The sequence below is a fragment of the Arachis ipaensis genome, chromosome B02 (genome assembly GCF_000816755.2).
Source record: "Arachis ipaensis cultivar K30076 chromosome B02, Araip1.1, whole genome shotgun sequence".
Classification (NCBI taxonomy): Eukaryota; Viridiplantae; Streptophyta; class Magnoliopsida; order Fabales; family Fabaceae; genus Arachis; species Arachis ipaensis.
Window position 1 is genome coordinate 8,837,465 of NC_029786.2, and position 12,840 is coordinate 8,850,304.

The 12,840-nt window shown below is 39.3% G+C and overlaps 2 protein-coding genes and 1 long non-coding RNA gene across 3 annotated transcripts; 2 read left to right on the forward strand and 1 right to left on the reverse strand.

The window, feature by feature from the left end:
* On the forward strand, positions 104-517 carry LOC110269162. Its single transcript, XM_021116827.1, has one exon. It carries the CDS (start codon positions 104-106, stop codon positions 515-517), a length of 414 nt encoding a protein of 137 aa, XP_020972486.1.
* On the reverse strand, positions 798-2,646 carry LOC107624806. Its single transcript, XM_016327264.2, has 4 exons — positions 2,241-2,646; positions 1,970-2,128; positions 1,770-1,878; positions 798-1,303 (listed from the first exon to the last, which is right to left on the reverse strand). The coding sequence occupies exons 2-4, from the start codon at positions 2,099-2,101 to the stop codon at positions 1,122-1,124; spliced, it is 423 nt and encodes a 140-aa protein (XP_016182750.1). The 5' UTR covers positions 2,102-2,128; positions 2,241-2,646; the 3' UTR covers positions 798-1,121.
* Positions 3,708-9,340, forward strand: LOC107624807. The gene is made up of 3 exons (XR_001616970.2): positions 3,708-4,043; positions 6,025-6,030; positions 9,187-9,340. It is a non-coding gene; the product is annotated as an uncharacterized LOC107624807 (long non-coding RNA).

The following is a 12,840-nucleotide window of genomic DNA, read 5'->3' on the forward strand; positions in this document are numbered from 1 at the left end:
GTTGTAGGCTCCTAAATTGAGTTCTTCATCAGAGGGAGAATCATCATCAAAGCCTCATCAGCCATGCTCGTTCTCCTGCAATGACAATTCCGAGGTTATTAAAATGGTGGCATTACCAGATCTTATCAAGCCCAAGTTGCCTAATTCTGAGCAAGAAGAATCTGCACTTTTGGAGAGCAATAAAAGCAGTAGTATGATGGAACAAATTCCCTTCCCTCAGATTCCTGATGAACTCCAAACTGATCTAACACCATTCTCATTGGGAGACCAAGATTTCTTGACTAGAATTGATGATCCAAATTTTGCTGATTACTTTGGACCTCTTGGTGCATATGAGCTTGGGCTAGCCCCACAACACACCATTGGGTTCCCTTTCTTTGATCCATCAGAAGGAAGTTGCAGAATTGGGTCAACGGATATCATAGGTAGCTCCAAAAACTATGACAGCATCTTTGATGATCTCCCAGTTAACATGTTTGATCATATGGATCCACCTTCAATTCCTTCCAAGCTCTGACTTATATGCTAATTGTCATATACTGTAGGTTTAGATGTGTTGTAGGGTAAAAGTCATATCTAATATGGATATTGACATATTGCAATTGTATCTACATTGCTTATCTTACTAATTACACTTGTAATATGACATCTATTATCTATTGTTAAATGGGCTAACTCTAGTTTAACATATTTACAAATTTATATGATTGCATACTGAAAATTACTTTCCTTCCCAACAGACAAGTTCTATCATTCACAACCATGCATAAAACAACAACAATAATAATAATAACAAGTTCTATGAAGCGATAATACATCACCATTAAATTCAATTCTATCAAACATAATATTGTCCATAGCTTGATTTAGATTAATGTAAAATTTCAACTTATTTTGAATAAATGGAAGAATGGAGTCCACTTTTTTCTATCGCTTTTCCACCTAATTTCTTTTTCTCCAATGTTTACTAGTAGTCAATCAAGGCAAACGACATTGTGGGAAGCATAATCTAATGGTGCTTTAATTCTGCTACTAAATTCGAATTAATAATTCGCATTTGACAACACAACAGTGGAGTCATGAAATGGAGTCCAAGAGATAGTGATAGTGATTGTGATTGCTCAAAGGATTTCGGAGGAGATGAAGTTTACAGCTGTTTGGCCAGTTACTTCAAACTCCCCAGCAACAAATGATTGGTCTTTCTTGAAAATAGGGCGTCGAAGTTCCACATATCCACAGTAATCAACTTCATAAACTGTTGTACCCTTCTTGAATGAAGAAAGAGCAACCCCAACTCCTTCCCCTGCCAAAAAAAACAAAGTGGAATGATATGATATTGTTACTACAATCTCGTTATGCATACACCCTTTATAATACAGGCATATCCTTTATTTTGTTAAAAGGAAAGTCTAGTACATAAGCATCCTGCATAAAATGCAGGTCAAATCCAAAAAGTGTAATATACGCAACCTAACTTGACAACTACATCACTCACTAACCCATGACCTTCATGGGATGACAACTCATCTAATGCTCTCCTTCACAATTAATTAATGATAACTAACTGATGGCTACAAATCACACCGTTAAAAATACTAATGATAACTAACTGATGGCTACAAATCACAAAATGTGCTGCATCTAACACTACTATTAATTAATATTGAAGCATCTAACACTACTATTAATTAATATTGAAAGTATTTTATATGCGTGTCAAGAGTGTTTGGTATATGAACAGTATATGCATGGCAGGATTGTATATATACCATGTGTGACAAGCAGCAAGTTTTCGGTAGGATGTTTATCCGCGAGGTCTTTGACGATGTGCTGATATCTTGCCTTAGTTTGCAAAACAGGCTCTTCCCACCGGGGCAACTGATGTGGAAAAATAAATAAATAAAAGAGTCTCTCATCAGATGGATGCAACTGAAAAAAAATGAATATGAAGATGAAGTAGCGTGTATACCTCTTTATAGATTTTTACTGCATTTTCATCAACTGTGCCAGGTGGAAGCATGGCTTGGCGCTCGGATATATCAAAACCCCAATTTCCATCTTTTGGAGCAACATCAAGCCTGATAGCCTCTCTGCTCATCATTTCACACAATCCATATTCAACAGAAACCTGCACTTGATTTTATTTGATTTGATTTGTTCACAAGCATAGCATAAGAAAAGAAAAGAATGGATACGTTGACTTGAATTAAAAAGGAAGGTAGGGGAGTATGGGATGGGACCTTGATTTTGGAAGGATCGATGGGAAGGGCGTCGCCAGTGAGGGCGTCAGGGGAGTCGGAGACGGCGGAGAGGGCAGAGACAACTTCGGCGGCGGTTTGAATGCAGCGGAGGAAGGGGGAGACGAAGCCCAGGAATGGTCGAAGTTGTCGATGCGGTCGCCGTGCCTCATTACGACGACGTTCTGGTAAAACTCCGGAGTGGACTCCATTTGATGAGAGATTGAAAGAAGTCAAGAAGGTTTTTTTGATTTCAGGAATGGTGGAAGTTGTGTATGCTTTCAGAGTTGGCTTTTCAGGTTTTGTTCTTAAAAAGGTTAGTAGTCATGGTGCTGCTGAGCTGCACAGTGGTGGTGGGCTCTGCCTTGTACCACCCAACTAACCAACCCACTAAATAGGGGCCAATTAAAAGAGGTAACCAAACTATACTTTTTCTTTTATATGCATATCTTCCTTTTACGTATTTCCATTTTTTTTTATTAAAAACGATTAATAAAAAAATTNGCCAGAGACTACATTGACACCCTTTCACCCCGCCCCTCTTAGGTAGGGATAAGCAGAGGTAGCGGTTACCCAATATCTGTCTGAATCCAAACCGAACCAATTAAATTGACTCTGGAACCAATAGGTAATCGGGTCCAACCTAAACTAAACCAATAACTCTTTCTAGTAATTGGTTCGGGTAATGGTTCTGGGGTTGCAGAATCCGAACCAACCCGTAGACCCGACCATATATTAATTAAATAAAGCAGAATTTTTAAGATAAAAATTTCGTTTTTTTATTTTTTTTTTTTTTATGAATTTATGTTTCATCGGGTACCCAATTACCCGAATCGAACCAATCCGTTTTTAATCGGTTTGGTTTGGTTCGGATACATACACAAAAAAATACAAATCCGAACTAAACCGAACCAATTACAATTCAATTGGTTCGGTTCTAATTTTACCTTAAACTTGAACCAACCCGACCCGTGCGCACCCCTGCTCTTAGGGGTGAGCACGGGTCGCGGGTATCCGATTACCCGTCCGAATCCAAACCGAACCAATTAAATTGGTTATGGAATCAACGGATCATCGGGTCCAATCTGAACCAAACCAATGACTCTCTAGCAATTGGTTCGGGTAACGGTTTTGGGAGTGCGGAACTCGAACTAACCCGTAAACTTGACTATATATTAATTAAATAAAAAAATAAAAATTTTAAAAATATATATGCCTTTTAATATATTTGGATTTTAATATCTTTAGTGTTTAATATGTTTGGATTTTAATGTGTTTAGTTTTTAATGTATTTGGTATTTAACATGTTTGGATTATTTTATTAATGTTACATTTTTATTGTACTTATAGAATTTTTAAGATAAAAATTTTATTTTTTTTATGAATTTCTATTTTATCGAGTACAAAAAAAATACAAATCCGAACCAATTACAATCCAATTGGTAAGGAAAGCCGAACCAACCCGACCCGTGCTCACCCCTAGCCCCTCTGCCTCAAAACATCGGTTCTTCTCTTTTCTAATCCATCTCCGTTGCTGCTGCAACCGACTTCCACCGTCGACGTCTGCTGCCCATTTCCGCAGTTGAAGTCGCCGTCCACCACAGCTTCGCCGGTAATCTTCGTCGCCAACAAAGCTTCTGTTGGCTCCCTAGCTGCGTCGAATTTCTCCTTCCCTGCTTGGCTGCCTTGCCCGGGTGTGTTGGTTCTATTTACAGTGGTGTTTCTCCTCTCCGGCGAAGTTACATCAGCATCGTTGGCGACTGAGAGAGGGTTATGAATTCCCGAATTTGGCATTAGGTCTCCACAGTGATTCCGCAAAGTTTTATTGAACAGAGGAAAGGGAAAAATAGAATCTGTTATTGAACTTCTCAATTGACGATTTATGTACATGCACTTTAATGATATTGAACAAGCCTGTGACTAATTAAGCCCTTATTCTAACTAACTGGTATAGCTAATTTAATTTCTAACTAACTTGTTAACTTATGCTACTGATCGGTACATCTAATATCCCCACTCAAGTTGGAGCATACATGTTGTATGTTCCTAACTTGGCCATGAGAAACTGAAACTGAGGTGCAGGGAGTGCTTTGGTGAGAATATCCGCAAGTTGATGCTTGCTTGGAATGTGCACCAACTTGATAATCCCAGAAGCGACTTTCTCTCGAATAAAGTGGCAGTCGATTTCGATGTGTTTGGACCTTTCATATAAGGATAGATTGATAGACATCTGAATAGTCGATATGTTGTCGCAAAAAACCATGTCTGAGTGGACCTCAACGTGCATGAATTTTAGCAAAGCAACGAGCGAAAGGACCGCACAAGCAGCATTTGACAACACCCGATATTCAGTCTCGGTCGAGCTTTTGAAAACCACATCTTGTTTCTTGCTCTTCCACGATATCAGAGAATCACCCAAAAAAGTGTAATACCCAATGGTGGATCGCCTTGTATCTAAACAGCCACCCCAGTCCGCATCAGTGTACATAGTGAGATTGAATTTGGACTTAAAGGAGAAAAGGAGCCCTTGTCCTGGTGCAGCTTTCAAGTAACGAAGGACCTCATGAGCGGCATTCAAATGGGGAAAGCGCGGATCGGACATAAACTGGGCCAATTTCACTTCTGCGAAGGTAATGTCTGGTTTGGAAATAGTTAAATACATGAGGCGCTCAATCAGTCTTCTATAGTGGGACGGGTCAAGTACGGGATCGCCTTCACCAGCTCGAAGTTTCAAATTTGTATCCATAGGCATGGTGGCAGGCTTACATCCTAAGTAACCTGTCTCTTTCAATAACGACAACGCACGCATACTTTCTCTAAGTAAGCGCGATGCCAGCTTTAGAGAGTGCAAGTTCTAAACCCAGAAAAAACTTGAGGTCACCCAAGATTTTGAGCTTGAAAATTGATTGGAGTTTCAGCTTAACATTGTCAACCATCTCTTGCTTGGGGGCAGCAATGATGATATCATCCACATAAATAATGAGGAAAGTAGTCGCATCACCTTCTCCCAAAGCAAATAGAGAGTAATCCTGTTTGCATTATATGAACTCGTGGCTGAGGAGAGTGTAGCAGAACTTGGTAAACCATTGCCGTGAAGCTTGCCTTAGACCATACAAGGACCTTGTGAGCTTGCAAACTAATCCCCCTTTCTGTTGAGGATGGCCCAAGAGTAACTCCATGTAAACTTCTTCATATAATTCACTGTTGAGAAACGCATTGTTGATATCTAATTGGAGAAGACTCCAATTCTTGACAGCAGCAATGGTGAAGAGAGTCCTTATTGTGGTGATTTTTGCGACCGAGCTAAAGGTATCCCTAAAGTCGATCCCGACTTGTTGAGTGTAGCCTTTGGCGATAAAGCGTGCCTTATAGCACTTCATTTTACCATCAGCCTTTAATTTGGCTTTGTACACCCATCGGCACTCAATTGCACATTTGACTTTGGGTAATTCAACCAAGACCCAAGTGTTATTGGCTTCGAGGGCATCTAGCTCTTCTTGCATGGCCTGCCACCACTCTTTAAACTTGACAGTTTGGTGATAGAACTGAGGTTCAGGAATGATGTCCAACCGAGCAATGGAATTGTGATATTTGGAGCCGAGCTTGTGAGTACTAAGGTGGTTAGTGAGAGGATATGGTGTTGAGTTATGGTACACATAGTCATTTAGATATGATGGTGGCTGAGTGTGTCGGGTAGATCATCGTAATGGTGGTGGTTGAGGCTGAGTGCTGGTGACGATGGAAGAAAGGCTTGGAGAATAGGGTGCGGGTGTGGAATTGGTGTGAGGCGAAGGTGGTAAATGTGATGGAGTAGGATCTATAATAGGTTTAGGTAGTGCAAAGTCGTGAAGCATATCTGTGTTGGATTGAAGATGAGGGGATTGATTAAAGGGCATGATGGTTTCATGAAATACAATGTCTCTGGATATGAAGAACTATTTGGTGCGAAGGTTGTAAAGTTTATATCCTTTATAGCCAATAGGATAGCCAACAAAGTCAGAGGGGTTAGCTCTTGGGCAAAATTTAGTCCTAGAATTGGGAGTAGTTGCTGCATAGGTAAGGCATCCAAAACTTCTCAAGGAATCACAGTTGGATGTCTTGCCAAAAAGGAGTTCAAATGATGACTTGAAATGCAGAAGTTTGCTGGGAGTTCGGTTGATAAGGAAGGCAGCAGTGATGATGCATTCACCCCAAAAGGAAATGGGCACTTTAGATTGGAAAAGTAATGCTCTTGCAACATTCAAAAGGTGTTGATACATGCGTTCCACGATGGCATTCTGTTGCGGATGATAAGGACAGGAGAATTGATACAAGACTCTCCGTTGCTGCGGTGCCTTGCCAAAAAGAATTTCAAATGGTGACTTGAAATTTAGAAGCTTGCTGGGAGTTTGGTTGATAAGGAAGGCAACAGTGAGGATGCATTCACCCCAAAAAGAAATAGCCACTTTGGATTAGAAAAGCAATGCTCTTGCAACATTCAAGAGGTGTTGATACTTGCATTCCACGACGGCATTCTGTTGTGGACGATAAGGACGGGAGAATTGGTGCAAGACTCCCGTTGCTGCAGGAATGTATCGAGAACAAGTTCTTTGGCATTATCTGACCTGAAACACTTAATTCTTTGGCCAAATTGAGTTTCAATCAAGGCAAAAAAATTCTTTAAGCAGTCTGTGGCCTCAGACTTGTGAGTTAGCATATAAATCCAGCAAAAACGAGACGCATCAACAATTGTCAAGAAGAAACATTTTTCATTATAAGTTGGGATAAGGTAAGGTCCCCAAACATCACAATGTATAAGGTCAAAAGCATTGGAGGACACGTTATTATGTGATTTGAAAGGAAGTCTTTTGAATTTCGCTAAGTGACAAACTTCACAAGTGTGATGGTCTGACTTATTTGGTAATTGCAAAATGTTATCTAAATGCTGTAAAACACTAGAAGGAGCATGTCCTAAACGTGCATGCCATAATTGGGATTTGCACAAATTTATTTGATTAAAACTAGTATGAAAGGTCGGATTAGACTGAGTAAAGACATAAGGATCTGAGGAACTATATGATGATGACTTGGTTGGGGTGTCAAGCTTTCAGGATATAAAGTCCCTACTGTAGGCTACCCTTCCGAATCTTCTTCGAATACTTGTTGTCCTGAATAACGAAGTGAGTGTATCCAATAGTCACAGTGAGTGAAGAATTGGAAAGTAAGGGGGACACTGATAGTAAATTGACTCAAAATTCAAGCACATAAAACACATTGTGGAGTGTAATATTGTTATTGATGAAAACTGACCCTATGAAATTCGCAGAAAAAAAGTCACCATTTGATAAAGAAACTGAAAAATTCTTAGAGGTATGAATGGACTCAAAAAGTGATAAATCACAAGCAATATGTATAATGGCTCCACTATCCAAGATCCAAGCATTATTGGGTAAATTTGACCTTAACATGGATGTGTTGAGAACAATACCTACTGGGGTTGCGACGCCTGTGAATTCAGGAGTTGGAATTTTCTGAATTTGGTGATGGTTGAGTAAGGATAAGAGTTGTTGAACTTGAGCAGAAGTCAGGATGGGAGTGGCAAGTGTTGATGGTTCCAAATTGACAGACACATTGTGTACGGATCGCCTCGTGCCTCTCCCTTTGCCAAAATTTGGTGGGTATTCGTTGAGCTTGTAGCACTTATCGATTGTGTGCCTAAGAAGGCCACAATAAAAGTAGAGAGGATGATCTTTCTTGAGTGTACCTCGGCCACGACCTTTAGGCTGAGTGGCATGAGGATTGCGGGCGAGGAAAGCGACCTGAGGTTGTGGCAGTGAATTCAAGGAAGCTCCTAATGCTCGATGTTTCTCTTCTTGAGTCACCAAAGATAGAACCTTGTTAATCATAGGAAGAGGTTCCATGAGTAGGATTTGGCTCCAAATTTGAGATTAAGACTCATCTAGTCCCATCAAGAAGCAATGGACGTATTCTGCTTGAAAAAATTCTTGCATAGCTCGAGCATCACCACAGTTGCATTGTACAGGTTTGTAGGAGTTCAATTCCTCCCAAAGAACTCTGATATTGGTAACGTATTGTGAGATGGTCATCGTGCCTTAGCAGAGATTTATCAAATTGCGTTTTAACTCGAAAACACGAGGGCCATTGCCATGCTGAAATCGGTCTTTCAAATCATTCCAAAGTTTAGCAGCCAAATTTGTATACACCAGTGAAGTGGCTATCTCTTTTGAAACAGAGTTCAGAATCCAAGTGCTCACTACATCATTGACACACCGCCAGTTTTCAAATTTCTCTGATTCAATGGTAGGATCAGGTTGAGGAATATAACCTGTGATAAAACCAAAGTTTCTCTTGGCATTGAGGGCTTTTCGTATAGCGCGGCTCTAGGAATGATAGTTGTCCTCACTGAGTTATTGAGTAACTAAGATCAAACTTAGTTGATTAGCCGAAGAGAGATTGCATGGATCGATAGTCATGGATGAAGCTGAAGAAGTAGCCGAAGACAGTGAAATGGAAGGCTCCATGAACATGCACGATGAATGTCTTCTCTTCGAGGCTCGTTGATCAGAAATTGATATTTCGATTCAAGAACAGGGATGAAACAAGAAAGATCTCATCAATCTATATCGTGTGAGCCAAGAAGAGAGGAAGAGCGAAGAAGATCGAGAAAAGAAGATGCAGAAATGGCAGAGAGAAGAAAGAGGAAGAGAGAGAGAGAGAGGACGGTTACGGAAGCTTCAAGAAGGGTTAGCTTCTGATACCATATTAAACAGAGGAAAGGGAAAAATGGAATCTGTTATTGAACTTCTCAATTGACGGTTTATATACATGCACTATAATGAAATTAATCAAGCATGTGACTAATTGAGTCTTTATTCTAACTAACTGCTACAGCTAATTTAATTTCTAACTAACTTGTTAACTTATGCTACTAATCAATACATCTAATAAGTTTAGATTCCCTTGCCTCTGAATTTTGGAATGCACTGTGTTTTGAGTCTCGTCCAGTAAATGGCTTCGATTGGAGCAGCTATTCTGGTCTGTAGCCTCCCTCCTCAGTTATTCTGCTATCTCTCATGGGGGCTTCCATCTCCAGTTTTTCTTCAATTGGCTTATCAGGGAATATTTTGCCACTCCATCTGCAATCTTATTTCCCTTCTTAAACTCATATTACAAGAAAAGTCTTAGTAAATATCTTATTTGCACAATAAGCCAAGAAAGATCCAAGTTTAAAGAACAACTTCAATCCCAAATACAGTTAGAACACCCATTTAATGTTTTAGCCATATTATTATTTTATCATTAGACATTGGAGATATTATGTTAGTACTATAATATTTAGAGAATACTCACACAAAGATGATCTAAACATCTTTTTTTAAAATTATTAATGTGTCACAATTAGGGATGTCAATGGAGCGGGAGATGCCTCCCTGCTCCCCGTCTCCGCCCCCAGAATTAATCCTCGTCCCTGCCTCGTTCCTTGCCATGGAGGGATCATTGTCCCCATCCCCATTCCCCTCGTTTTCCGTGGGGCCCCATTCCCCCCTATGTTTAACGTTCATATGGAAATTATAGTAAAAAAATATCAAAAAAAGTAAAAACCAAACTACAAAATATTATTACAAACACACAAACATATCTTATTTAAAATTATAAGTCCAGAAAATACAACATAGCAAATTATAGTCCTTAAAATAAAATCTTAAAGTACAACTTCCATTCTAAAAAAAAGCAATAAAATAAAGTCTTTAATATCAAATATTCTTTCATTATTAGCATACAACTTCCAACAAACATCTCCATCTTCTCTGTTAAAACAACACAAACATAAATATGTTAACATACATCGTAAACAAGAATTTCACACAGAACTAAATTTTAAATAAAAGAATGTTGAATGGAATGAGTATCTCAACTTATAGGAAACAGACTTGTCAAGTGAAACTGATGGAAAGCATAGATGCATTCCACAAATGCTGTATAATTTCAAGAAGGGTTTATAACGTTAACAAAGAATACGGGGAAGATATGTATTTAATTTGAATATTACAACTTTATTATCTTGGTTTATGTGTTTCTTTTTTCATTGGCTTTACAGCAAAGAAGTCTAATATAAGTTAACATACTTTACTTAACATAACATATATTATATTGCCAATATTATGTAGCAGGCACAAACTTTACACCTCACTAGTCTTTCTTTAATGTTTAGTCATCAATTGGTTCAAATTTAATTTCATAATGGATCACATCAGCAAAATTGGAGAAGGAATACAATGCAATCTAAACAGAACAGCATAGCATAAATTGGTTCCAATAGAGTCTTACGTTTAAAAATTAAAAAAAAAAACATCTTTATAAACAGAACACAGCATAGCATTAGCATAAAATCATAAACAGAACAGCCAAGATCATAAACAGAACAGCATAGCATAAAGTCATAAACAGCCAACAAAATCAGAATTCAAAATTAATGGAAAATAAAAAAATTAAAGTATGAAAAAAATAAAAAATAGCCCACAATTATCAGAAAATTCATGGAACAAAGCATTCATTAACAAAAACAATAGCCACCAATATCAAAAAATCAAAATCACCATCAAATTCATGAAGAAAAAAAACTGAAACCTAAAGTATGAAAAATTACATTATCAAAAACTAATTATTAAATAGCATGCATTCAAATTAATGAAGTAAAGTGCCAAAATACAAGAAGAAGAGGAGAGAGCAGTGAATCTTACCAGGGATAACAGAGAAACGGCTGAAGAGGTCAAAGACGCCGGTGAAGAGAAGAGCAGAGGCGCGGAGTAGCAATGTAAGACAGCCTGACGGCGACGACGCAGGAGTTAAAAAGACTCAACTGAGCAGCAACGTTGGCGAAGGAAGAGGGCAAACGGCACGTGGGGTGATGACGCAGTGAGTGGGCCGGCTGAAACGGACAGTAGCGAGGCTGCGACGGTGGTGGTCAGAGGTGGCTGGCTGGGACGCTGAGTGCAAAGGCGAGGGAGAGAACGCATAATGGGAGGGGTTTCGCGAGGAGCAGGGTGAGGGTGTTTAGGGATTGGAATGCGATGCTCTGTGTGGGATGAGGAGTTAGGGTTTCTAACTTTTCTATATATATATAGAAGGTGAAATGACTAAAAAACCAAAGTAAAAATTAAATTATCAAAGGTATTTAAGTAATTTAATATATTCGGAGATTGTGGGAAATACGAAGACGGGGACGGGGATCCCCGCTCGGGTCCCTGCATCTGCTTCGGGGAAATTTTGTCCCCCATCCCATCCCCACAGGGAAAATTTCCCGCCATCGGAACCCATTCGGGGCGGTCCCCACGGGATCCCTGCCTCTTCGGGATTTTTGACACCCCTAATCACAATGTGATTGATAGTATTTTTCAGACCTAATTAGATTCGAACGGTTTACATAATTCAGTCTGAATTTACAATTCGAACCAAATTTACATAAATTGGCTGGGTCTTTTTTTTCTTTTCTTCAAAATACGATGTTGTTTAGCATTCCTTCCTAAAATCTCACCTTCTCTTCCCTCAGTGTCACTCTCTCACTAGAAGATCTGCATCGATCTCCTTCTTCCTCGAGCCAGAGACAATGGTACCATTGCCTGGTTCCATTGATCGGTTCTTCTCCCTTATCGCAAATGCTATCCAACTTCTACTCTCTTGCAATTCCTCGTGCCCCAGATGGTCGCCTCAGGTTCCATTCCTCCTTTCATTATTGCCACTTCTTCTCTTGCTTAGTTCAAGTCGTCTTCATCCCACAATTTTGTCTATGTTGGTGTTCCGTGACGCAGTCATTTAGATGAGGGACCCAGCGATGCGATGAGAGAACTCTGTTTTCCAATATGCTACTTGCCTCCTCGCCATTTTTCATCCAGTTGTTGCCTCTGTTAGCCTGCTTCCTTGCCTTTGCCTGGATCTTTGTTGGCGGTGATGTTGTCTTGTCCGAGGTCCATCGCCATTTTCGGAGTCTGGTTAACACTTGGTTTCTCAGCGGCATCATAATTCCTCTCCTTCTGCGCCAATTCTTCTTTCATGATGTTGCTACTGATTTCATCTTCTCCAGGAAGCGCTGCTATGCTGCAATTTACCGCCGCCCATGTCACGCTCCATAATTCCTCCCTCTTATTGGATTTCACGCTAACAAGTCCGCGAGTGGATATCTTTCCACCATTATTTTGTAACAAATTCTCAAGGCTGAATTCTCCATCTTGGATGGCATACTGTTGGGTCATTTCAGGAGCAAAAAGTGTTTCTTTTTTTTACTTCATCAGAACTAGATGCATTAGACCATTGTCCTCATCACAACAGTATAAAAAGTAGGTTATTAGCAACTTCAAAGTATCAAATATTGGCATCTGTAATGCTGTTTTTCTCTTTCATCACTTGGCATATCCAATGCATAATCAATAAAAGCAGCAACCTCTGACATTCCATGGATTTATCAAGATAGTACCAGCACCAAAAAACTGTGCAGCACCTCCAAACTGATAAATAATAAAGAACCTATAAATTCATACATAATTTATAATTTGTAATGGATTATTTTTTTTTTATCAGATGTAATAGATTAATTTTAACTCTTTTT